This window comes from Lepidochelys olivacea, assembly GCF_965140295.1.
Source record: "Lepidochelys olivacea isolate rLepOli2 genome assembly, chromosome: 3".
NCBI classification, from domain to species: domain Eukaryota; kingdom Metazoa; phylum Chordata; order Testudines; family Cheloniidae; genus Lepidochelys; species Lepidochelys olivacea.
The window spans coordinates 47,226,451-47,253,722 of NC_140413.1; the positions used below are offsets into that span (position 1 = coordinate 47,226,451).

Genomic DNA, 27,272 nt, shown 5'->3' on the forward strand with positions numbered 1-27,272 from the left:
AAAATATGGAAGAGTATCTTTAATAACACGTGTTTACAGTACATTCAGGAGAATCAAGCTTTTGCCATGCGGGAAGACGACTATGATGATGAGAGAAATCAGGGCATTCATCCAGGTTAGTGCTATTCAGGGATACCTTTAAAAGTTAAAATTCTGTTTTATTGCAATTCAAAAGCTGTGTAAAACTGTCTTACTTGAATCCAGTATTATCACATCTGTGGGAAAGTTTGTATATTTTATGACTTATTTGCAGTTGAATGTTGGGAACAGGAGAATTTTAGGAAGCTGATTATATGCATGTGAATAATTTAAACAGCTTATCAAGTGGTAGGTGAAATTGTAGTTTGAATTAATTGAATAATTTCATAATATGTGTTTGTACGGCACCTAGCACAAGGGAATTCTGGTGCTGAGCGGAGCCTTTCAGAGCCACTGCTAGTACTAGAATGAAGTGAGTAATTGGTTTTTTGGTTGGGAAGCTGGACCAAAAACTGAGGAAAAAATACTCAGTTCAGGTCAACCTGAAACTGTTTTTTTAAAAATTGTTGTCACTGAAATGGGAAACCTAAAAAAATAATTTCAGAAACATTTCTGTATGATGTTTCCAAACAAAATTTGCTCCCCGATCAATCCTGGCTGAGTGAAATTGATATTCTTGCAATAGCTGCAGGGAAGCTGACAAGAAAGCCAATTTCACTCAGCAGCTGCTGAGTTTCCAGAGTCTGTAGCTCCAGGGAAGCCCATGAGTGAGGAATGCCCTGGGAGTCAGGGGTTCCAGGGCTTCAAGGCTCCCAGTTATACAACAGGGTTCCTGGAAGCCCTGATCTGAGGGAGCAGCCCAGAGCCACGGACCTTGGTATTATTATTATTGTAGAACATATAATTAGCCGAGTTGCATCTGGGGTCCCCAGCCCTGGGCAGTCCACCTGGGAGATCTGCTCTGAAGTCACAGAGTCGACCAGCCCCAAGACACTCAGAGCTGTGGCAGCTGACAGGCTCTCTTTCATGGAGCTGTGCACCCTGAAACACTGTGTTTCAGTAAAAGTTTCAACAAATCTGCAACAGACTCAGTGAACCATTTCAGTTCAGAGAATCAGCATTTCCTGATGAACCTGTAACAACCGTCTCTAACTACGATGACTACTAAATAATTATTATTATTATTTATTAATATAGTTTTTAAAAATTGTGTATACATTCAAAAATTTAGGCTACCATATTTATATTTAGCCATAAGGGGCCTGATTTTCAGAGGTGCTAAGCACCCAAGAGTTCTCATTGAGGTCCCAAACTTTTAGGCCACGTATTCAGAGAGGAGAGTGATGTTGCCAATAGCAATGAAGAAAGGTCCTGTGCAGATTTGCTTTAATATCTCTAAATAAACCTAATGAATCTTATGCAGCTTGTAAACAAATTGACAAGTCTATTTGACTAACCTAATTTTTTTTCTCTGTACTTTTATGTGAAAGGTTATGCTAGCATTAGAGTCAATAAAGTTTTACATTAAAGCTCACAACCAAGCTGACGTAATGTATCAATGCTCCATATAGTCTCTGTATGTATCTTTTTCTTCTAGATAATATTAACATGGAAACTAAATTACAATGGAACTTATCTGCTCTTTCCAAACATGGTAAATTTGAATTTATTTTATTAATTTATAAACCATATTTATTGTTTTTCTTTCAGTCTGTGATAGTGGACAATGTCGCTGCATATAGATTACATAATAATAACAACATTGAACAAACAAACTTAAAATATCAGATTTAGTGAACCCCAAATATTTGCAGATAGATTTCTGGTCAGAGAAGGATACAGAAGTTCATAATAAAAAAATCCTGATCCCATTTAAGCCAATGGCAATTCTTCTGATTTTGTCCCATTCAAAATTTTTAAATTAAAAAAAAATGATCTGAACATTTCAGAACATAAAGGTTTAGGTTCAAAACTGAGTCTAAGAATAGATGTAAGTTCCAGTAGCAGGGGATTGTTCTAATTTTATCTGAATTAGCTTCCCCATCTATTAAATATGGTTATAACAAGGTGCATAAATAATAGTTAAGATAGATATCTCACTCTTACAGACGTCACCATTAACATGACAGCATTAGGGACTATTGTAATAAAAATACCTTAATAATATTTATTTATCAATAGTCACAACACTATGGCATGTCCCTATACTTTGCCTTGCAAATAAAGACCAAATCCTGTCAGGTCCTGGGCACCCTTTATGAGGTGCTGGGGGCTCTGAAATAATACTAAACTCAATAGGAGGACCTTGCAGGTTTGGACCCTAACTGTGATATTACGATTTATAAAGATAGTACGAGAAGAGCACTAGGAGTTCACAGATGAATACATAAACAAAGGCTCTGAAATGAAGAGCTTACTTTCTATGGCTGCAGTTCTGGCTCTGTTGAAGTCAACAGCAAAGTGTCCATTAACTTGATTTCACCCTCAATGTTTCAAATAACAAAAAATTTCATTAAAGCAGAGTTAAGGTTGCCCAGCAGTGTCTCATGCTCTTCCAGAAGGTTGAGGTCAGCAAAGCTCAGATCTCTAAAAACAGGGAAATAAAGAGATGAGGTCATTCAAACTTAAATTTCTGAAAAACAGTTACACGCCAATGATTAATGAAATGCCATATGTCCTTCAGACTTTTTGATGGGTTGGGATTTTTAATTATTCAGCTCTATAAAGTAACCTTAACTGCAGTGTATCCAGCCTGTAGCAGGGTGGTCACCCGCTCCTGCCCGAAGGGCTTAAAACAGCCCAGGGGAGGGCTGTGGCTGTGGCAAGCAGCCCAGGCTGACGGGGGGAAAAGACACAGTGGGGCCCATGCCCCAATCAAGGCCCAGCTGGACCTTATAAGAGGCCAGTGGGCCAGGAGCACAGAGACTCTTTCTCTGGCCTTTTGAGAGGGAGGGACCTGGCTGCTGCAAGCTGAGTAGGGTACCTAGACTGGAGCAGGGCTGGGGGAAGGCCAAACGAGCTGGGGAGCTCTGGCCTGGAAACCTCCCAGGCTGCAGGCCTAGTCTAAGGCCAAATAGGTACTGCGGTTGCAGGGGGCAGCCAAGCATAGGTGAAAGCAGCAGGTTCAGACCCTCCTTGCCTGTGATGAGGGGCTTGTACACTGCAGTCCGCCCCAGTGAACGGGGGCTAGAGGGTGACTGGCAGTAGCCATATACTGAGGCGAGGTGGGGATAGGGGGTTGGGGGTTCCTCAGGGAAACCTTTCTTTGTAGAGAAACCTTACAAAGCCTTCTGGATCTCACCTTCCCAACCTTCACACCCCCATTACACATTTCCAGCATGTTGTTATTAATAGTGAGATAAATTGGATTCATGTCCTAATCAGTTGTCTCTACAGCGGGTAGACAAGTTTTAGTCCAAAAAAAATATTTACAAATAAAAATTGGGTATGGAGGAGGGGGGAAATATTGTACTAATGTCTATCAGTTTTTTGGACCAGCTCTAATTTTTATAAATGTTTCTTGTATAGTTAAGACTGGATCCTGCAACTGCTTTCAGAATCCAGAAGTGCAAAAAAACAACCACTAGATTGGTCTTTATACTTATCTTTGTGTATTTTTTTAAATCTATTATCCTTTTAGAATACATAGAGAATGGAACCTGTTTTGATGTAAACAAGGAATGTATTGAAGATGAAGTATGTAATAAACAGTTATCTCTGTACCTTAAAGTTTGTTCAGTAACTAGAAAGCAGTGCAACATGGAACAATGCCAAGCAGCCATAAGGTTCTTCTATCAAAATATGCCTTTTAATGTTGCCCAGATGTTGACATTTTGTGACTGCACCCAGCCTGATGAATCTTGTCAGCAAGCCAAAGATCTTCTTCATGGCAAGCCATGTGCAGTCAACATAGTTCCCCCTCCTTCATGTCTAAATGTAGTTCACAGGTGCCAAGACAATGAATTGTGCAGGTAAGTAAAATAATAATTACTTTATTTAACTTTTGCCTGGTAATGTGAGTGTCAATAACAATGAAAAAAGGTGATAAATATAATCTCTCTCTTTATATATACACACAAACACACACACACACACACCCCACAGAATGATTTTCTTCATTATAGTTACTTGATGGCATTGCCGGTATCTGAGAACAAGTATGCTTCCAAATAAATTTCTCTAAACTTTATAAGCAACAGCAATGGAAGAGTTTGGCATCTTTTAACTTTCCTATTAAAATAAATCGCGGGCCATCTGGGCACTTCCTGAGTGTCACTATATACAATGGACACTCAAAACTCCACAATTACAGTAGGTTTAGAACTCAGATCATGCTACTAAAAAGCACATCAGCTTAAGGGAAATCTCAGTAATATAGTGACTATGACAGCTGAGCAGTTCTGATCCTGGCAAGGAAAGGAAAGTGCAAAACATATAGATTAACCAGTTAACTACAATATTTAAGTGGATTGTTTTCACTTTCTACCCTAAAAAGGAATATTAATATGTTCTTTATCACATGGCACAGACTTTAGCAATTCCTGAAAACATGGATCTGTTCTGAAAAATTATTGTAAAAATGGCATTGCAGGTTCTATTCCTTATGATTCTCAAAGGTTTCCATGTCAGCTCTTTCTAATTGTGAGCCCTGAAAACTCAGTCTGGGTATTATACTTCTTGTCTATCATCACCCATAGCAGTTTCTGACAGACAAATTATGCGCTCAGAGATTTTCAACCCCACTCGCTTCAGATTTTGTCCTGGGGAATTCCTCTTTGCCTTCAAATGGTTTGCACAAAGCATGCAGCTGACTGAGCAAAGTTCATTTGGTGAAATTAATTATCCATTAACCCAGTAATATGACCCATTGCACCCAATTGTTGCACAAGGGAAATGGTCTAAATAAGAAAACATTTCCACTTATTTCTTTTTGTCCTTTTCTCCTTCAAACAGACTATGTGATGATGATCCTCTGTTTATGGACACACCAGGCTTTTATCATATACAATCAATCATGTAGAGTGAGCCAGCTTTTGCATTTTATTTCCTATTATTTTACAAAATATTTAAGTGAGAGACAGCTGTAGGATTGGCCTGTACATACAGTGCCACTTAAATGTGACCATTATTTGGCTGGGTTTAGATTTCAATGTGGTCATTCTAGCACTATTGGACAAGACCTGAAATTCATCTAATAAATTAAGCATGCTGTAAATTAACCTTCAGTAAAGAGATCAAGGATCACATTCAACTCTGCCATAAGCAAGTTCAATTCAAATTGACGTCACTGGAGCATTGTCATTTTTTTTATGCCTGGTTGAATTGTGTGTGTAGGAGTCTAACTGGAAACCATATTTAGCAGAGACTTGTTGAATTACCCATTACCCTTGAACATTATATGTTTGCTAACATTAACAATCAGTAGAGATAAATATAAAAATTACACTGTGAATTATATTTAGCTGTTCCTTTAAATTATGAGCCTGAACAAAAAAAATTGTGCCATTAGCACAGAAATGGGAGCTACTTCGACTGAAACCTTGAATTGTGTAACATAAGTGCTGTGTAATTGGGTCCTACATTGAACCTTATAAGGTATCATTTTCCAGACATGCTATTTTTAACAGCCCTGTGAAATCTGTACTTAGTCTTCAGCTGTATGAGATGCCATATTTTAATGGGTCAATGCCCAGCACTTTACAGTCTGATCCGATAACCCATTGCCCCTTCAATCCACTAATATTTAATATAATAGATATTGGTTAGAAAGATATTTATCAAAGGTTTTACAACACTCCTGTTAAGAAAATAGATAAACTAGAATTGTTAAACATTGTCACATAAAGGGCTATTTTAATTCTACCCAACATAGTAAATAAACTGTCATATGGGATCATTGACCAGAGAAAGAGGAACCAACTTAGCCTACTTACTCCTCGTTTAATTTGATCACCGCTAATTGTCTTCTAATATAGTTTTATAGTTATGGTTGACTTGGTTTTAGTTTTCTTTTTTAGCCTGTAAAACGTTTTGCTGTGTGGATTAGATAGTCTTTATCTTATATCACTCCAATTCAGTGTTTGTTCTGCCCAGATGTATGATTTTACAAACCTGCCACATCCATTAGAAATTTACTTGCTTTGGTTTCATTATGATGTCCAGTCTGATTATTCTACCTTACTGCAAGCTGTCCTCTCTGGATGATTGTTACTTTCACCGCTTATTGTTGGATCCTGGAAAATCTCTGCTGTTTGTAAATTGATCAAAATTGATTTTCTTCAAAGAAATTCATTTCTGAAGCCCAGATTCTTCTCTCAGTTACAATTGTGCGACACCACTGATATCAATGAAATTGGACAGGTTTAAGGAGAGCAGAATTTTGAGCTATTGATGCAGATCTCTGTCATTAAACCTTTATGATGTGATAGGGTTTTTTTTTTACTTTCAATAGAGATGAGGGAATATTGTGCCCTACCAAGCCTACTGTTCCATAGCATCCCAAGATGGAGTCAGATGACCAGGAAGGCTTTTGAACCCACTGTCAGCCTGCTCCTACCATTTGAAATTTTACAGGATCTGACAGGAAAGGGACTTCAGGAGACATCAAATCCTGAAGAGTGCCTGAATGAATGACAGATATCTTCTCTGGGAGAACCTTTCATACCATAAAAATACTCTTTCCTTTATTCTCCTCTCCTCTTGATTTTGTATAGAAAGCTACTGTCCTACAGGACCCATAGTCAGCATTCACAGGGGAATGTCTGATTAAAAGAAATATGTTGGTAAAAGAAAATTTTAATCATGTGTTGCTCCATGTCAAGTTGTCTTAATCATAATATAGCAACGCTTTTGTTGTATGTTTCCTCCAGGAAAAAATATGAAGTGTTTCGGTCTAAGTGCTGGAGACATGTGACAAAAAGATGCTATGACAATAAAGCTTGCCTTGAAACTTTAATCAAGGATGATCTGATTTGCTCTGGAAGTGCTGACTGCAGAGCAGCTTACATTGACAACTGGGGCACCATGCTTCGCGTGGAATGCACCTGTCATACTGTCCCACTAGCTGAACAGTCTTTGTGCAAGCTCTTCCATCACCTGCTTCACAGCAAGTCCTGCTTCAGTAAGTTATGTGAAGAAAAATGCACCCTAAAATATTAACATACTTGTTTTATACAACAAAATCTATTATGTGAATTAGATCGCAAGATCAATAAAATATTTCATTGTGTCACATTTATTTCTAGTGTAATGCTGTTGACTTCAGTAAAGTTATACCCAGGATTCATTTATCCAGATGAACTGCATATGCAATGTGGTGCTCTTTGGTGCCTGCAAACATTTTATATTCCTACTAAGAGTCATTAGTTAAGTTGTGAATTGAAATGGTTAAATGAAGTCAGTGGAATCTCCGTGAAGGCAATAAGTTTCTAAATATCAGCAGGGTTCTAAAGCATTTCTGCTAGCAGTCATTGAGTATGTTTCTGTACACGCTTTTCAGTGCTATGGTAGATTACCTTTTCTCCTTCTGTTGTTTCATCAGAGTGTACGGATTTTTGTGAAAACGCTAGGGATAGCTTTAGACTGGCTAGAAGTGCATTTTTTAAAATTTTTACTTCTGGGAATCTAGATTAGGATTTTAAGTGTAGTTCAAGTTGCCTGTGAAACTATATAGAATCCCACAGAGTGTCTACGGTCTTCTGTCTATGACCATCTACCTTCAAATAGCTTCTCAACAGAAATGAAGGAAGAGTCCAATATGTGTTATCTTTAATCAGGACCTTTAAAGATTTTCTTCTTATTTCATTTCTGAGCACAAGTCTAAGAACAAAAGAATGGCCATACTGAGTTCTTGTGTTACGTGAAGGGATAAATAATACTTCCTTATTCGCTTTTTCCACAACATTCATGACTTTATAGACTTCTGTTGTATCCCTCCTTAATAATCTGTTCTAGTCTTTTTAATCTCTCCTCATATGGAAGCTGTTCCATACCCCTAATCAGTTTTATTGCCCTTCTCTGTACTTTTTCCAATTCTAATACATCTGCACACCATATTCAAGGTGTGGGCATACCATGGATTTATAGAGAGGTAATATGACATTTTCCATCTTAGTATTTATCCCTTTCCTAATGATTCCCAACATTCTGTTAGCTTTTTTGACTGCCACTGCACATTGATTAGATGTGTCCAGAGAACTATCCACAACGACTCCAAGATCTCTTTCTTGGGTGGCAACAGCTAATTTAGAGCCCATCATTTTGTATGTGTAGTTAGGATTATATTTTCCAGTGTGCATTATTTTGCATTTATCAGCATTTCACTTGCCATTCATCACCCAGTTTAGTGAGATCCCTTTGTAACTCTTCACAATCTGCTTTGGACTTAACTATCTTGAGTAATTTTGTATCATTTGAAAACTTTTCCACCTCACTGTTTACCCCCTTTTCCACCTCACTGTTTACTCCCTTTTCCAGATCAGTTATGAATATATTGAACACCAAAAGTCCCAGTACAGAACCTGGGAGACCCCACTATTTACCACTCTCTTCGTTGTGAAAATTGAGCATTTATGCTTATCTTTTAACCACTTTCTGATCCATGGGAGGATCTTTCCTCTTATCCCATGACTGCTTACTTTGATTAAGAGCCTTTGGTGTGGGACTTTGTCAAAGGCTTTCTGGAAGCCCAAGTATACAGTGTCAGCTGGATAACTCTTGTTCACATGCTTGTTGACACCCTCAAAGAATTTTCATAGATTGGTGAGGCATGGTTTCCCTTTACAAAAGACATACTGACTCTTCTCGAACATATTGTGTTCATCTATGTGTCTGAAACTCTAGTAAAGAACAGAATTATCAATCAATTTCTCTGGTACTGAAATTAGGGTCTGTAAGTGCCAGGATCACTTCTGAAGCCTTTTTTTTTAAAATGACATTACATTAGCTATCCTCTAGTCATCTGGTACAAAGGCTAATTTAAGCAGTGGGTCACATACCACAGTTAGTAGTTCTGCAAATTCCAAAACCACCTCTACTGACACTTTGATCTGTGACAGTTCCTCAGATTTGTCACCTAAAAAGAATGGCTCTGGTGTAGGAGTCTCCTTTACATCCTCTGCAGTGAAAACCAATGCAAATAATTCATTTAGCTTCTACACAACAGCCTTCTCTTCTCTGAGTGCTCTTTTTACATCTCGATCATCCTGTGGCCCCACTGGTTGTATGGCAGACTTCCTGATTCTAATGTACTTAAAAAATTGTTTGCTATTAAATTTGTGTCTTTTGCTAGTTGCTCTTCAAATTCTTGTTTGGCTTGCCTAAATATCCTTTTACACTTTACTTGCCAGAGTTTATGCGCCTTTCTACTTTTCTTAGTAGGATTTGACTTCCAATTTTTAAAGAGGGTCTTTTTGCCTCTAACCACCTCTTTTACTCTGATATTTAGACATGGTGGCATTTTTTTATCCTCTTACTGTGTGGTGGGGTTTTTGTTTGTTTGTTTTTTTAATTTGGAGTTTACATTTAGTTTGAGCCTCTATTACGGTGTTTTTAAATAGTTTCCATGCAGATTGCAGACATTTCACTCTCGTGACTGTTCCTTTTAATTTCCATTTAACTAGCTTCCTCATTTTTGTGCAGTTCCCCTGTTTGAAGTAAAATGCTACTGTGGTGGGTCTCTTTGGTATTTCCCCCCCACACACACACACAATGATGTTAAATTTAATTACATTATGGTCACTCTTACCTAGTGGTTCATCTATATGCACCTCTTGACCCAGATTCTGTGCTCTACTTAGGACTAAATCAAGAATTGCCTCTCGCCTTGTGGGTTCCAGGACAAGCTGCTCCAAGAATCAGTCAAATGGTGTCTACAAATGTTATCTCTGCAACCTGCCTGAGGTGACATGTAGCCATTCAATCTGGGGATAGCTGAAATCCCCCATTATTACTGGGATTTTTGTTTTTGTAGTCTCTCTAATCTCCCTGAGAATATCAAAGGCACAGTCACCATCCTGGTAATGTGGTTGGTAGTTTATTCCTACTGTTGTACTCTTATTATTCAAGAATGGAATTTCCATCCATAGAGGTTCTGTAGTACAGTGTGATTCATTTAAGATTTTTACAATATTTGACTCTCTGCTTTCTTTTCATAGAATCATAGAATATCAGGGTTGGAAGGGATCTCAGGAGGTCATCTAGTCCAACCCCCTATTCAAAGCAGGACCAATCCCCAATTAAATCATCCCAGCCAGGGCTTTGTCAAGCCTGACCTTAAAAACTTCTAAGGAAGGAGATTCTACCACCTCCCCAGGCAACGCATTCCAGTGTTTCACCACCCTCCTAGTGAAAGAGTTTTTCCTAATATCCAACCTAAACCTCCCCCACTGCAACTTGAGACCATTACTCCTTGTCCTGTCCTCTTCTACCACTGAGAATAGTCTAGAACCATCCTCTCTGGAACCACCTCTCAGGTAGTTGAAAGCAGCTATCAAATCCCCCCTCATTCTTCTCTTCTGCAGACTAAACAATCCCAGTTCCCTCAGCCTCTCCTCATAAGTCATGTGTTCCAGACCCCTAATCATTTTTGTTGCCCTTCGCTGGACTCTCTCCAATTTATCCACATCCTTCTTGTAGTGTGGGGCCCAAAACTGGACACAGTACTCCAGATGAGGCCTCACCAATGTCGAATAGCGGGGGATGATCACGTCCCTCGATCTGCTCGCTATGCCCCTACTTATACATCCCAAAATGCCATTGGCCTTCTTGGCAACAAGGGCACACTGCTGACTCCTATCCAGCTTCTCGTCCACTGTCACCCCAGGTTCTTTTCCGCAGAACTGCTGCCTAGCCATTCGGTCCCTAGTCTGTAGCTGTGCATTGGGTTCTTCCGTCCTAAGTGCAGGACCCTGCACTTATCATGTAGAGAGCCACTGCCCCACCAGCATCTACTCTGTCATTCCTATATGTTTTGTAACCTGTTATTACTGTGTCCCATTGATTATCATCATTGCACCATCATCTCCTTTAGAAAGAAAGTAACACATATAAGAATATATACTAACTTCCATTTTTTTTACTACAAAAGTTATATGAACTTTTAATTTGCATTGTATACAGCAAATTTCCACAAAAATTGGCTCAGTATAGCCCTGTGATATATTATGATTAATATGTTAAACGCCAACCTTATATTCAAATTGTTGTAGACCATTGTCAGTAGCATACATATAATCCCATTGAATTTGGATGTACTTATCTTATTGGACTCTATTTATATCACTACTGTATCTAATCTGGTATTTCCAAGGTATTATCCTCTCATATTTAAGTACCTGCTAGTACTGGGAAAGGGTCACTGCACCTGAAGTCAGTAGTAGGCTCCAGGAAATTCAAAGTGGGAAGACAGAAGGGCACAATCTGTGGAGGGGTTGATGAGCATCACCATCTGGGGCTAAGACGATCCCCACCGATTAGCTGCGGAGCCACTCTGTACCCCAGTGCACTGGCCTGACCAATCCTGAGTGTCACTTTGTGTGACAGCAAGGGGCCTCTGTAGGTCAGAATTTGGCTCAGTGGCAATTTAGCCTAGTACTGGCTGAGTAAAAATGAAGGGCTGGATTCTGATACCCTTTCTCACATTGAACAGTGAAGTAAATTCTTTCCATAAGAAGAAAATTCATTGTTTCAAATGGGGCTTCTAGAAGAGTAAGATCCCCCACAACATGAGGAAAGGCATCAGAATATGGTCCTAAGTAAGAATTTCAGGATTTAGCTCAGTGTGCTGTATTAATTCCCTCAGAGCCATAAGACCCTGTCAAGTGACCAGCTATTTATATATTCTTAAATACAAAAATTATTGCCACAGTATACTTTAACTAGAGAATTAAGATACATTGGACCAAAATCCATTAGCACAGCTTCGGTGCATACAATCTAGCACCATGTGATAACAGACCTCGTAAAATAAAATATTTATAACACATTTAATGAGAAGTAGTGACTCTTCTGCATTTTGAATGGAAGGAGCTTCTTTTCTAATGGAAAAGGTAATTTTCTAAAAAAAAGACTAGTTGGATACAAAATTTCAATTAAACTGTTGGCTGATATTGAGTAATATCAGCAGAGATAATAATGCTGAAAACTACAAAACTCTTGGTTTTTAATTTGCACTCATATGACTTACGGGCTACCTAACAAAATAAAATTGTGAAAACACTACCCCAAGGCATAGACCTTCAGCGCTAAGTTTCAGACTGTAGCAAGATTTTACAATGAGTTATATACCCCCTAGGAAAGAAGTGCCGATAAAGCTAACAAATTCATAATTATAGCAGTGGTTCTGAGGATAATAATAATAATTACTGATCATTTGTTTTGTGGCAGCACCTAAAGGCTCCAGGCAATGATCATAGCCAAATTGCCCTAGCCACTTTGTGCACACACACCAAAAAGACAGTCCCTTGCTCACAATAATAATCAAATAACACCCCATCAGTTTTTGCCATTCCCGGCAGCATTTCCTTTAAGCATCAGGGTAAAACCTCCATGGAAACTTGATTAACCAAAGTGTTAGGACATGAACAGTCACCAACTTGGTGCTATATTATCACAACATTTTCATGTCAGCTAGACCGAAATGGCTTCTTTGGGATTTGATTTGTTATTCTTGCTGATTGATATCTCCTTTTCATTTTTCTATACCTCTAGCAGTTGTAATATTAAATCAAAGAGGGATATTTTTATGATTATATTTTAAAGTGTTAGGCAACCATGTTAAAACCCTCAGTGGTGGGGGAATTATGGAGATATTGATTGTTAAAGCTCATGTTGCTATCTGTTCGGTGTCTGGTCAGCGTGTGGGTTTTAAACAACTTTCATTATTGATTATTTACAATGAGGTTTTTATAATAAACAAATGCATAGGACCAACAAAATAAATCTCTGGCTTTAGATTTAGTGAGAATGGAGAAGAAGGTTGATCAGAGGTGGGCAAACTTTTTGGGCCGAGGGCCACATCTGGGTGGGGAAATTGTATGTAGGGCCGGGACAGGGATTTGGGGTGTGGGAGGGGGTGTGGTGTGCAGGAACGGGCTCAGGGCAAAAGATTGGGGCAGAGGAGGGGTGTGGGGTGTATGAGAAGGCTCAGGGAAGGGGGTTAGGGTACAGAAAGGGTGCAGACTGCGGGAGGGAGCTCAGGGCAGGGGGTTGGAGTGCAGGAGGGGTGCGGGGTGTGACAGGGCTTAGGGCAGGGAGTTGGGTGCAGGAGAGGTGTGGGGTAAGGCAGCCGGCTCAGAGTAGGGGACTGGGATGCAGGGTGCAGCAGGCGGCTCAAGGCAGGGAGTTGGGGGTGCATGGAGGTTCAGGCAGGGGGCTTAGGGCAGGGAGTTGGGTGCAGGAGAGGTGTGGGGTATGGCAGCAGGCTCAGGGTAGGGGATTGGGGTGCACGGGGGTGCAGGGTGCAGCAGGCGGCTCAAGGCAGGGAGTTGGGGTGCATGGAGGTTCAGGCAGGGGGCTTAGGGTAGGGAGTTGGGGGGCAGTATGCAGGAGGGGTTCGGGCTCCGGCCCAGCGCCACAGAGACTTGGTGCCAGCTGCTTCTGAGAGCGGCACGGGGCCTGCAGCATCACAGGGGGCAATCCCGCGGACTGGATCCAAAGCCCTGATGGACGGATGCGGCCCATAGTTTGCCCACCCCTGAGGTAGATGCTAGCATGGCCCTATTGCTGTAAAAGGGACTTGCACAGATGGCCAAGCAGCCCACATGGTGTCCTATTGGTTTATGAGACTGTGCATGGGCATACATGGGATCCATCTGCAGGATTACAGCCTCTGTTAACATCAGGATCCGGATTGGGAGGAAAGGAGCAGGGGCTGCAAATGACCACTTCAGTGTAATAGGAAACACATCAGTTAGCACCAGTACAGAATCAGTATCATAAACTGATCTGAGAGAATGAATATCTCAATGCCAAAATATCAAAATTAGAAAAGTATCATAAATATTCTAAACTTTAAATTTGTATGTTTCTTATTAATTGCATCTGATGGAGATAATATGCCAGTGCTGGATTTATTTACGTGATATTTGATTTTCTAGTCCGTGACAAAGACTCTCTTCCTCATGCCATTCAGACTTTTTGCATTACTCCCAGGAAAATTAGTTTGGCTCCTCAGCCTGCTCCAGTATCTCCTTTAGAGACTGTTGGTACCTTAGCCTCTGACTCTGTAAACTGCTGCACTCTGCTGCACCTCTGTGCTTGCACTGAGCCCACTGGCTCTGATATTCATGTATTTTCTGATCAATTTGTGAGATTGCACCTTCCGAGACTGTGAGTTTTGAGCAGGTGCAAGAGTCTGGAAATGGGTTTGGAGAGCAGAATTTGGCCTTGGTAAGCTGCTTAAAACCCATTCCCATTCCTGATCTCCTCTGACTCTATGCTCCCACTCATATGCATAACCCTAAAATTGTTCCTCTTGTTTCTATCCAAATGGAATGTAAGCACCTTGAAGGCAGAGAACTTTTCTATTTCTGTTTCCATAAAGCTCTGTAAGTCATCCTATAATAATCTATAACTGAGACATAAAAATATCAATTTATATTTACCAAATTATTTAGTTCACGTGTTCACTGCAGGGACAATATTATTTAACAGCTTTCTCTTATAAATAGTGGCTAATTGATCTACTGTACAAAAAAGTATATTTGTATCCCAATATTTTTTCCTGTTTTCAGGTCAGATTTCAAGAGGAAAGACAGGCCTTCAGCTGATACATACTGATATGCCAGGAGAAAAACTTCCCATAACAAGGTTCCGTTCTCTATTTAATGGTGAGTTTGGGAAATAACTTCATGATTTTCACAGAAATAGTCTTTGAAATTTCGTTCATGAAACACCGTGCAGTATGGCCCAATTGATGGTGCCCTGGAATGGTATCAGGACACCTGAGCTTTATTTCTGGTTCTGGCACTGGCCTGCTGAGTATCCTTGGTTGAGTCACTACACCTTTCTATGCCTCAGTTTGCCCCTCTATAAAACGGACCTCAGGGCTTGTCTTCACTACTGGGGAGATCAATGCTGCTGCAATTGATGCAGTGGGTGTCGATTTACAGGGTCTAGTGAAGACCCGCTAAATTGATGGCAAGCGCTCTCAAGTCGACTCCAGTATTCCAGGTCCTCGAGAAGAGTAAGGTAAGTTGACCGGAGAGCATCTCCCATTGATGCAGCACAGTGAAGACACTGGGGGAAAGTTGACCTAAGCTATGTCGACTCTGGCTACATTATTCATGTAGCTGGAGTAACATAATTTAGGTAAACTTACCGCAATAGTGGAGAGAACTAGTACTCAACTACTTTGTTAAATCTTTAAAGATTCATGGATGAAAAGTATCAGAGGGGTAGCCATGTTAGTCTGGATCTGTATAAGGTGCCACAGGACTCTTTGCCACTTTTAGACTAACAGACATAATGGAGCATAAGCTTTCGTGGGTGAATACCCACTGCATGCATCCGATGAAGTGGGTATTCACCCACGAAAGCTTATGTTCCAATACGTCTGTTAGTCGATAAGGTGCCACAGGGGGCTGGAGGGGATATATCCACCCTCTTCCCCAAGCTGTCTGGAGCAGAGAGCATGCAATCAGTAACCAACCAAAGGCCTGATTAAAAGTCTACTGAAGTCAATGGAAGTCTTGCAATTGACTTCAAGGGGCTTTGTAGGAGGCCCTGAATAGTAACACTTAGCTCATTCATCTCTGTTTCACGACAAACTGTAATATGGAAAGGTGATTCAGTCTAAAGAGAGGGAATCAGTGAATGTTTTCCCTATAAAGTAAGAGATGGACTTTAAAATCACAGGGTGCTTTTTGAAACTTTTGTTAAAATACTTCCATATTGCCAGGATTTATCCTGTTTAATTCAAGGAACACTTTTCTTTTAACCTAATCCCCATAAGTAAGTGAGAAATTAAGTGAGAACATACCTCTGCTGCTTCCCAATAACCTATCTAGTCAATAAATCTGGTGGCAATCAGATAAACAGCTTTGTTATAGGACTTTATAAATAAGGCTGGGACCACACCTGCCCATAGAATCCCACAGTTTGGTAGCTTTTGCCTTTCCCCATCCATCCACTGGGATGACTGGAACTCCTGCAGACTGCTTGACACTGCTTCAGTTTTCACCCTCCAGCAAAGATGTTGGTTCTAATGCTAACTGAGCAGCAAATACCCTATGTACAAAGAAAAGAAAAGGAGGACTTGTGGCACCTTAGAGACTAACAAATTTATTAGAGCATAAGCTTTCATGAGCTACAGCTCACTTCATTGGATACATACAGTGGAAAATATAGTGGGGAGATTTTATATACACAGAGAACATGAAACAATGGGTGTTACCATACAGACTGTAACAAGCATGATCAGGAAAGGTGAGCTATTACCAGCAGGAGAGCGGGGGTGGGGGGACACCTTTTGTAGTGATAATCAAGGCGGCCCATTTCCAGCAGTTGACAACAACAGTAGGAGGGGAAATAAACAAGGGGAAATAGTTTTACTTTGTGTAATGACGCATCCACTCCCAGTCTTTATTCAAGCCTAAGTTAATTGTATCCAGTTTGCAAATTAATTCCAATTCAGCAGTTTCTCGTTGGAGTCTGTTTTTTTTAAGTTTTTTTGTTGAAGAATTGCCACTTTTAGGTCTGTAATCGAGTGACCAAAGAGAGAGAAGTGTTCTCCGACTGGTTTTGGAATGTTATAATTCTTGACATCTGATTTGTGTCCATTTATTCTTTTACGCAGAGACTGTCCAATTTGGCCAATGTACATGGCAGAGGGGCATTGCTGGCACATGATGGCATATATCACATTGGTAGATGCGCAGGTGAACGAGCCTTTGATAGTGTGGCTGATGTGATTAGGCCCTATGATGGTGTCTCCTGAATAGATATGTGGATACAGTTGGCAAAGGGTTTTGTTGCAAGGATAGGTTCCTGGGTTAGTGGTTTTGTTGTGTGGTGTGTGGTTGCTGGTGAATATTTGCTTCAGGTTGGGGGGCTGTCTGTAAGTAAGGACTGGCCTATCTCCCAAGATCTGTGAGAGTGATGGGTCATCCTTCAGGATAGGTTGTAGATCCTTGATGATGCATTGGAGAGGTTTTAGTTGGGGGCTGAAGGTGATGGCTAGTGGCGTTCTGTTATTTTCCTTGTTGGGCCTGTCCTGTAGTAGGTAACTTCTGGGTATTCTTCTGGCTCGTCAATCTGTTTCTTCACTTCAGCAGGTGGGTATCATAGTTGTAAGAATGCTTGATAGAGATCTTGTAGGTGTTTGTCTCTGTCTGAGGGATTGGAGCAAATGTGGTTGTATCGTAGAGCTTGGCTGTAGACAATGGATCGTGTGGTGTGGTCTGGATGAAAGCTGGAGGCATGTAGGTAGGCATAGCGGTCAGTAGGTTTCCGGTATAGGGTGGTGTTTATGTGACCATCGCTTATTAGCACCGTAGTGTCCAGGAAGTGGATCTCTTGTGTGGACTGGTCCAGGCTGAGGTTGATGGTGGGATGGGAATTGTTGAAATCATGGTGGAAATTCCTCAAGGGCTTCTTTTCCAGGGGTCCAGATGATGAAGATGTCATCAATGTAGCGCAAGTAGAGTAGGGGCATTAGGGGACGAGAGCTGAGGAAGCGTTGTTCTAAGTCAGCCATAAAAATGTTGGCATACTGTGGGACCATGTGGGTACCCATAGTAGTGCCGCTGATTTGAAGGTATGCATTGTCCCCAAATGTGCAATAGTTATGGGTGAGGAGAAAGTCACAAAGTTCAGCCACTAGGTTAGCCGTGACATTATCGGGGATAGTGTTCTTGACGGCTTGTAGTCCATCTTTGTGTGGAATGTTGGCGTAGAGGGCTCCTACATCCATAGTGGCCAGGATGTTTTCAAGAAGATCACCGATGGATTGTAGTTTCCTCAGGAAGTCAGTGGTGTCTCGAAGACAGCTGGAAGTGCTGGTAGTGTAGGGCCTGAGGAGGGAGTCTACATAGCCAGACAATCCTGCTATCAGGGTGCCAATGCCTGAGATGATGGGATGTCCAGAATTTCCAGGTTTATGGATCTTGGGTAGCAGATAGAATACCCCTGGTCGGGGTTCTAGGGGTGTGTCTGTGCGGATTTGTTCTTGTGCTTTTTCAGGGAGTTTCTTGAGTAGATGGTGTAGTTTCTTTTGGTAACCCTCAGTGGGATCAGAGGGCAATGGCTTGTAGAAAGTGGTGTTGGAGAGCTGCCTAACAGCCTCTTGTTCATATTCCGACCTATTCATGATGACAGCACCTCCTTTGTCAACCTTTTTGATTATGATGTCAGAGTTGTTTCTGATGCTGTGGATGGCATTGTGTTCTGCACGGCTGAGGTTATGGGGCAAGTGATGTTGCTTTTCCACAATTTCAGCCCATGCACATCGGCGGAAGCACTCTATGTAAAAGTCCAGTCTGTTGTTTCGACCTTCAGGAGGAGTCCACCCAGAATCCTTCTTTTTGTAGTCTTGGTAGGAAGGTCTCTGTGAGTTAGTATGTTGTTCAGAGGTGTGTTGGAACTATTCCTTGAGTCAGAGACATCGAAAATAGGATTCTAGGTCACCACAGAACTGTATCATGTTTGTGGGGGTGGAAGGGCAGAAGGAGAGGCCCCAAGATAGGACAGATTCTTCTGCTGGACTAAGAGTATAGTTGGATAGATTAACAATATTGCTGGGTGGGTTAAGGGAACTGTTAAGGCCCCTTGTGGCATGTAGTAGTTTAGATAGTCTAGTGTCCTTTTTCTTTTGTAGAGAAGCAAAGTGTGTGTTGTAAATGGCTTGTCTAGTTTCTGAGAGGGAGATCAGGAAAGGACCCAGGAAGAGGAAGAATCTCATCTGAGGCCATCTACTCTGCCCTTTCGTTGGTAAAACCCTCATTGGGGGTGGTTTTATTTTGGCGGTGGGAGAGCTCTCTTCCGCCAACAAAGAGCGCCTACGCTGCTTACCTTATGGCACAGCTGTGCTGCTGTAAGGTGCGCAGTGTAGACACAGCATGAGTTAGGTTGAATAAAGTTGAAAGCTACTCTCCAGACTGTCTGTGCACAGTTACCAATGGTTCTGGTTATGTTGGGACTGCCCTGGGATTTTAACTACTGACCTAGCATCTACAGTCCCGACAGACTGCACTTTAAAATTAATACATTCTGGCTTCCTTCGAACCAGAAAAGGAAAGAGTTGGGTGGCCTGAGTTGCTCTCACCCGCCACCTGCCTGAGCAACTCTGCTAAGATTTCTGAAAAATAAATAAGAATAGCAGAAGATGCAGTGGGAGTGCTTCGTCAGGCAATAGTCAAGTGCCCAAATCCTTATTATTGACCAAAGGTACATCTACACTGCAAAAAAAAAAAAAAACAACCAAAACCCACCATGGCAGCGAGTCTCAGGGTACATCTACACTGCAGCAGAAGTCTCAGAGCCCAGGTCAATTGGCTTGGGCTCACAGGGCTGAGGCTGAGGGGCTAAAAATTGCAGTGTAGATACTCAAGCTTGGACTGGAACTTGGGCTCTGAGACCCATCCCCTCACTAGATTCCAGAGCCCTGCCCGAGCCTGAATGTCTATGTAACCCACACACCTGAGTGTGGTGTTCTGTCCCATCAAGTGGCACGGAGACCACTTAGAGAGAGATTAATGAGTCTGCTCTATGGCCTTAGCTAACAGCCATATGGCTTTTAGCTCATGCAGTGGAGGCTCATGCACTAAGCTCCAAAAGTCCCAGGTTCAGTTCAGCCCACCACAGACCGGGGTCTGCCAGCGTTACATCTACGCTGCAATTTTTAGTCCTGCAGCCTGAGCCCCGCAAGCCTGAATCAGCTGACCCGGGCCAGGTGAGGCCATGCCACAGGTCTTTTATTGCAGTGTAGAGGTACTCTCAGAGCCTGGGTCAAGTGACTCGAGCTTACGCTGATGGGCTAAAAATAAGTGTGTAGGTGGTTGGGGTCAGCCTGGAGCCTGGGCTCTGAGACCCTCCTTTCTTGCTGGGTTTCAGAGCCCGGACTCTAGCCTAACGGAGCACAATTACACTGCTATTTCTAGCCCCACAGTGCAAGCCCAAGTCAATCGACCAAGACTCTATGGGTATCTCTACACTAGACTCACTGCTTTGGGTGGGGGATTTGCTGTGTAGATGTTGTTTTCACTCAGTTCCCCAAGAGCTTAGTTCAACTCCAGTCTCATCACTCAGGTTCCTTTATTTGGCATACTGCAAAGCCACACTGAGTTGATCACACTCAAATGTAGGCGGTGGGTATAGGGTGTGCCACACATACATAGTTACACAGCAAACCTCTTCCTTCAAATACATTTACAGATGTTTTCGGATTGGCTTGGTTACTCTGCAGGAATTTCTGTATTGCGTGTTCTGTCCCTACACTGCCCATGCAGGATGTACTCTATATGTCATCTTGCTTTCCAGGCTTATGTTATCTGTTGTGATCTTGTCCATTGTAAATGATTCCTTGGGTGTTCCCCCTTATCTTAGCTAGTACAGACATTCTGCTTCCTGCCTGTTGATCCATTTACTTCCCTAATCCTGTCTCCCAAAAAATGAGCCTCACCCGTGTCCAATAACTCATGTCAAACAAGGCCTACATTCCACTGCTTTTGTTTTACTTTTTTATATTAGCATTTGTTTCATTTGCATTATGTTTCTGGTTTTTTGGGGCTTTCTTTTTAAAGTTTGCTATCCAGCAACACATTCTCAAGACCACAGTAGTTGTAATAATTTGAACCACCATTAATAATAGGCTTAAAGTTTGAACCGGGGATGCATGCTCACCTCCTTTGGTATAGCTCACCAGCGTGTAATCCCACATGATAATATTCCTCTACCTTTAAAGCATCCTTCAGTAATTTTAACTATGCTTTTATTTTAATTACATTATAAAAAGCTGGTACAAAATATAAAAATCTTTTCCTTTATAACCACAAGAAATGTAGTTGTGAAACAGAACATAGTCCAATTAAAATAACACTCCCTGGGTCCATGTCAGAAGTGTTCCTCATCAGCCACCACCCAATACTTATCACCAGCCTGGGCAGTTTTTAATTTACCAGCATTTCAACCATACTGTGCAATTTGGAGACTGTTCCCCTACAGTGACTCCACAAGCAGACAACTCTGTTTGAGACATTACACCTGCACGCATAGGTGTCCCCTCAGATGCAAACAGCAGTACAAGTCTGGGGCTTTCCAGACCCTGCACTGTCTAGCAACAGTATTTTAGGGTGGTAAAGAAAATTCTTTCATGCCGTATGGGTTGCAGTAATTTCACATTTAACTTCATGGTACTGGACCCTTGTTAATTTTCTTACCTGTCTTGTACTGAATTTTTAACTTTTCTGTGGTGATAAGAGGGCAAGTTTTTCTTGCTCCATATATACTACACATGTTGGTATTATTAAAACCCATTGACTTAATCCCATACTTCCTTAAAAGCAATTACAACATTATGTATATTCTATACAGCTAACAAAGCTTCAGAATGAGTCTTTACCCCACTATCATGGTACATACTGGGTGAAATCATTGCCCCACTGAAGTCAATGGGAGTTTTTCTATTCATCTCAATGGAGTCAGGAATTCACCCATTTTATCTGAATTTAAAACATTCCCCCCAAAAAACAATTAATGAAAGGTTGTTACTGCCTACCAGCAGACACACTTTGTTGAAATACAGTTTCAGTGGCATGGCTGATACATTAACCTATGCAAATTGTCATCCACGGTGTTGTAGATCCAGATCATTTAAGATATTCGTGATTACTGTTTAATCTGAAAAAAATATTCGTGTGAAGATAAAATTTTACTTTGCTCAATCCAGAGCTTTGGGTGCAAAAGATGTTTTGTAAAGAGGGGAAGTTAAGAATGCAGAAATCTGATTTATTTCTTTGGGAAACCATAAAAACAGTGCTTGGCAAATTAATATTATTTTGCTATGAGTGTACAGAGATTTCAACTGTTTTCTAATGTGCAGTTCTGCAGTGGTGAGTGTCCAGACAAACAAGCAATTGACATGGTTTATAAGTAGAGCAGATGTTGTGGGAACTGAGATTAGTTCAGCTTCACTGACTTTAATTTGTAAATTATAAAACATTGTGAACTTCATTCTTTATAAATGTGGGGGGGGCCCTGAGACAACTTGTGAGGACCCCTCATAAACACTAATATGTCCAATGAATATTCAAGATCGTCCTCTCATGTACACAAATATAAGCAGCTTTACACACACTAATAATACCATTGAGGATTGGTTCCATGCACTGGAAAAACTCGTTTCCTCTCCCAGCCTCTTTCTGCTGTCAGATGTCTTCTTACATCTATACAACCAACTCTACCTATACAGTCTACATACTGCCACTGTTCTCTCCCACACTATAAACAGGATGCGTGCAAGGGGATGGCTAGGGAAAGTCTGTAGCCCATGTCAGAAGTGCCCTGTGAATTACCTCACAACCACAGTAAGGGAGCTACAGACTAGACTCTCTCCTACTCCACCAGCATGTTGTGATTAGAGATACCAACATTTCATAGGGCAGCAGACCCATAGAATCATAGAATATCAGGGTTAGAAGGGACCTCAGGAGGTCATCTAGTCCAACCCCCTGCTCAAAGCAGGACCAATCCCCAATTTTTCCCCAGATCCCAAATGGCCCCCTCAAGGATTGAACTCACAACCCTGCGTTTAGCAGGCCAATGCTCAAACCACTGAGCTATCCCTTCCCCTCATCAGTCACAGCCCTGCCTCCTGTAATGAGTCAGGAAATGGTTGATCTCTGTAAAGCTGTGCAAATAATGGGTTTTTTTGGTTTGCTGGCTGTGCTGAAAAGTCTGAAAAGAATCATTTGAGGTCAAACAGAACTGTTTTGACTCAGAAAATTGCAGTTTTTCCTTTCAAAAATGTTGAAATGAAACAGTCAGATTTTTCAGAATCTTTTTCAACTCAAACAATTCAGCAAATTTGACATTAATTCTTCATATTTTGGCCAAAAAAGGTCATTCAGCGCTAGGTCTATGTAGGTACTTACATTACTCCAAACACCTAATAGCTGAGATCAGAACAGCTGACGTTTTACGCTCCCCTGTCCACCATTCAACTATGAACTAGTAAATGCAATCTATGCCATTCACTTTCCACATACAGAATAGAAATCCCTGTACTTATTTCACTCACCTTCCCAGTATGGCTGGCGACACCAACCTACAGTCATAAATCAGATTTGCGACTTTATCCCACCTCTACTACGCATACAAGGTTGCAGATACCAGAGTATAATATTTATTGAAACTGAGACTATTATTTCTTCATGGAATAGGGGCTGGAACCAGCACATATCATAATCTATGACATTTTCATTTGCTGTTCATGATGTGAAAAGTTGCCGTCAGTCATCCTAAGATCATAGAATCATAAAATATCAGGGTTGGAAGGGACTTCAGGAGGTCATCTAGTCCAGTTCCATAACTTGTTTTAATTCCAATGATATACCTGTCTGCCCATTAGTAGACAGTGAGTGGGGGACATAGTGTGAGAGCTCTGTGTGGAAACTTAATTTCTTTAATATCAGTTTCTTCCCCTCTTATTGTGCTTTTTCATTTGTTTATTGTACATATATATTGAATCTGACTTCACTTTAAAGTATATTTATGGGGGAGGATGTGTGTGTGTGTGTGTGTGTATCCAACAGATATATTATTTCAGTTTATACTGTAAAGAAAAAGAATGCCTATCCCAGGCTCTGGACACCCTTGACAACTTTTTTTAAAAGCAGCAATTAAACACCCAGTCCACAGCAAACATACGGACTGAAGTTTAAGCCCTTCAAGCACTCCTCTGCCCCACTGAAGAGTACCCTGCCACTACTCAGACTCCCAAATCCCCCATTTCTCTGAAGCCAGGGAGAACAGCTAGGCCTTGCAGTATGACCTTAAGGTTAACGATGATGTGGTTTTGCCAATAGAGGTAACCGAAATTTTTTAACCAAATATTTTTGTCCACATTTTTTTTTGTGTCAAAATCGAACTATTTCATGATAACTGTTCAGTTATGACTAATTTTTGGATGTCTTTGATGAAAAAAATGAAAAAAAAATTTGAATTTTTTCATCCAAAAAATCAAAAATGCCTATGAAAGCAGAAGGCAAATAAGAAACACCCCAAATTGGTTATTTTCTTAAATCTCATTATTTTAAAGCAATCTTATGATTTGGGTAGTGGTCTGATGTGTTCTCTTTCAATGCTTGGGTTTAGCAATATTGAACATAGGCTTTTACAGACCTAGGCCCTGATCCAAGCAAATCTCTTATGCACATATTTAATTGTCAGCACATAAGGAGTCACATTAAATACATGCTTATGGGATTTGTTGGCTAGAGGCTCATGGGAAGGAGAGAATGCCAAAAGCCCGGGGCTTGAACAGAGAATACCCTGCCAGCAGCCCATGAATTCTTTATACCAGTGAGGCTTCTGCTCTGGTGCCCCTGCAACTGTGGTAATATGCCATTGGGGGAGGGGTGTCTATTAGATAGGTAGGTCCCAGGCCATTAGTGTTTTTTAGGTTAAAACCAACACCTTAACATCAACCTGGAATCAAACAGGTAGCCAGGTGTAATGTGCTCATGGAAAAACATCACTTACCTAGTAGGATGTCAAATGCTGCACCACCATAAACTTCCACATGGGGTAAGTTGTAGCTCTCTCTATATGGAATCCTGTTGGAGTGGGTATTTGCCAACTGATTTCAGGGAAGATGTGAAAGCTTTTGCAACAGTAGGAGAGGGAAGAATCCTTACTACTAAAACAATACAGTCCTTGTGTAATTTTCCATTTTTTTTATCCATAGGTGAAACAATCTATATTATTGCATATACATCTTGCATAGTACTCATCCTGGGAATAATCCTGGTGGCTCTCCTAAAGACCAGGTAATCTGACAAAGTTACAAATCTTTGGTATTAGGAAATTGGCATTCTAGAGATGAGAGTTACTCTCCTGACATTTTGACTCTACCTTTGTAGTTGTGTTTAAAATGCAGTACAATGTATCCCAGTGCTAGAATGAATTAGTCCTGCTGGTACCCACCTGCTCCACCCTGTCAGAGGTAGGAGACTCAGCATGGAAATCTGTTTTGTGCACATCAATAATGCACTATGCTTAGCAAAAGGGACTCCATTTTCCAGCTTCCCTGTCCATCTCAGGTGAGGGTGAAACCTGTGGGCAAAATGTTGGGGGAGAGCAGGAATACTTCCCTGGCAAACAGGGGATGAACAGGTTGAATACTCACCTTGGGGTATGTTCACAAACCCATGCGTGGAGTTTTTTATCAGTGCAGGTCCCATTATTGTTGATGGGAGTTCTGTGGCAAATTGTCAGAGTGAAGGGTGTACCACATTTTATCTTACAAAGTGGCAACAAAAAAAATACACATTAACTTTGTCAAGTGCACAAATGTTTGTTTACATACACAAGTTAAATATGATGCATTTTATTGGGCCAGATTAAATGGCCAGGTTTTAAGACACACGTCACAGGATGGGGAATAGAACCAAAGGTGGCAAGAGATATAGTGGTAGGGTGTTGCGTGAAATTTCATTATTAAATTCTGAGACAGAGATCAAAGAGGAATTTTGTAGAAAGATGCAAAAGACAAGTCGAGGATATATGGAATACAGTTTATTTCTTTTCATATATATGGTTTGCAGTGACTGGAGACTATCAGTCAAGAGTATAAATAAAATGGGATTAAACATGGGTAGAAACAATTTAGAAGAAAGTACATTAGGTACTGTGAAGGGACTGATTTTATACCACAATGCTCATCGCAAATATAAGGGTTGAAATGCTGGTTCCATTGAAGTTGGTGGGAGTTTTGCTAATGACTTCAAAGGAACCAGGATTCCACCCAAAAGCTACATAACTGCACTATTAAATAAATGTACTCTCTCTGTTTTCAGAGCCTGCAGAGCAACATATCCATCAAGAAATCCCTCACCAGTTCATTCATCTGAGATTCTTATGGTCCATTAACAGTCATAGATAATCAATATTCTGGCAAACTCTCTTTAAGGCTATTCTTGGTAGCCAGCCTGTTGTGGATAAGTCATAATAAAATGTATGTTATAAAGTCTAGTTTGTGATGGGATTTTGTGGTTGAGAGTATGAAAGTTTTATATTTACTTATATGTACAAAACCTTTCCCAAATGGAAAAAATGTTAAAATTGCACTCATTCACTCACCTGTGCATGCTCATTGATTTATATGGCACTGTCTATGTCCCATAGTTTTGGACTGTCAGTATATGATTGTAAAATCTTCTTCTTCATCATCTGGCTGATGGAAAGGTAGAACAACAACTATAATTTTACATTTAGATGGTTAATCCAGATAACCTGTGTCTGGAGCAGCAGAGTGTATTGCGGGGATGCCTCTTTTGTATTTGTGACTCCGGCATTGAGTTGTTATATGTTACATGATCTGTTCTGGGTGACCACAGTTGCACACGGAGAATCTTTAATTTTACATTTGAGCATCTGTCATAGTTTGTGGTAAAAATATTATATCCGCATGAATCTGGGCTAGCTACATGGCTAAGAGTGGCAAAAAGAAGGTTAAGCCTGATTGCAGTCTGTAAGTACCTAAATGGTGAACAAATATTTACCAATGGGCTATTCAATCTAGCACAGAAATATGTAACATGATTCAATGGCTGGGCATTGAAGTGAGGCAAATTTACACTAGAAATAAGATGTACATTTTTAACAGTGAGAGTAATTAACCATTAGAACAATTTACCAAGGGTGGGTTCTCCATCACTGACCATTTTAAATCAAGATTGGATGTTTTTTCTAAAAGATCTGCTCCAGGAATTATGTGGGAGAAGTTCTTATGGTCTGTGTCACAGGACATTGGACTAGATGATCACAAGGGTACGTTCTGACCTTGGAATCTATGAATGTTACTGGTACTATTTTTTTTTTTTGTATCCCCAAACCCAGATGACCTTAGCAGTATGAGTGCAAATGTCCAGCCCTTGAGAAAGAAATTAATCACAAATACACTTTAGAAATGTCTAAACTTTAAATTAGTTTTTCTTTACGTCATAATATCAAGATTTTATGGTCTACTCCACCCACAGGGAAGATTTCCAGGTTCTACTTCTATCAAGTGCTCCTGTTTCTGGCACACCTGGGAAACAGATATCACACCTTAACCCCCTGACTGACTGAAGACTGAA

General features: G+C 40.8%; 1 protein-coding gene across 1 annotated transcript; it reads left to right on the plus strand.

Annotated features, from left to right (window-relative positions):
* Positions 1–26,161, plus strand: GFRAL (GDNF family receptor alpha like). Its single transcript, XM_084622744.1, has 7 exons — positions 1–115; positions 1,577–1,633; positions 3,802–3,950; positions 6,849–7,099; positions 14,712–14,807; positions 24,881–24,962; positions 25,992–26,161. Exons 1-7 carry the CDS (start codon positions 83–85, stop codon positions 26,062–26,064), a joined length of 741 nt encoding a protein of 246 aa, XP_084478870.1. The 5' UTR covers positions 1–82; the 3' UTR covers positions 26,065–26,161.
* Positions 26,162–27,272: the final 1,111 nt, after the last annotated feature.

What these genes read in the sequence shown, in the direction of transcription:
- GFRAL (XM_084622744.1), top strand. Translation starts at nt 83, where the DNA reads ATGATGATGAGAGAAATCAGGGCATTCATCCAG. An exon ending in CAAGACAATGAATTGTGCAG is followed by an intron (nt 3,951 to 6,848) that starts GTAAGTAAAATA and finishes TGTTTCCTCCAG; the next exon opens with GAAAAAATATGAAGTGTTTC. An exon ending in GTGGCTCTCCTAAAGACCAG is followed by an intron (nt 24,963 to 25,991) that starts GTAATCTGACAA and finishes CTCTGTTTTCAG; the next exon opens with AGCCTGCAGAGCAACATATC.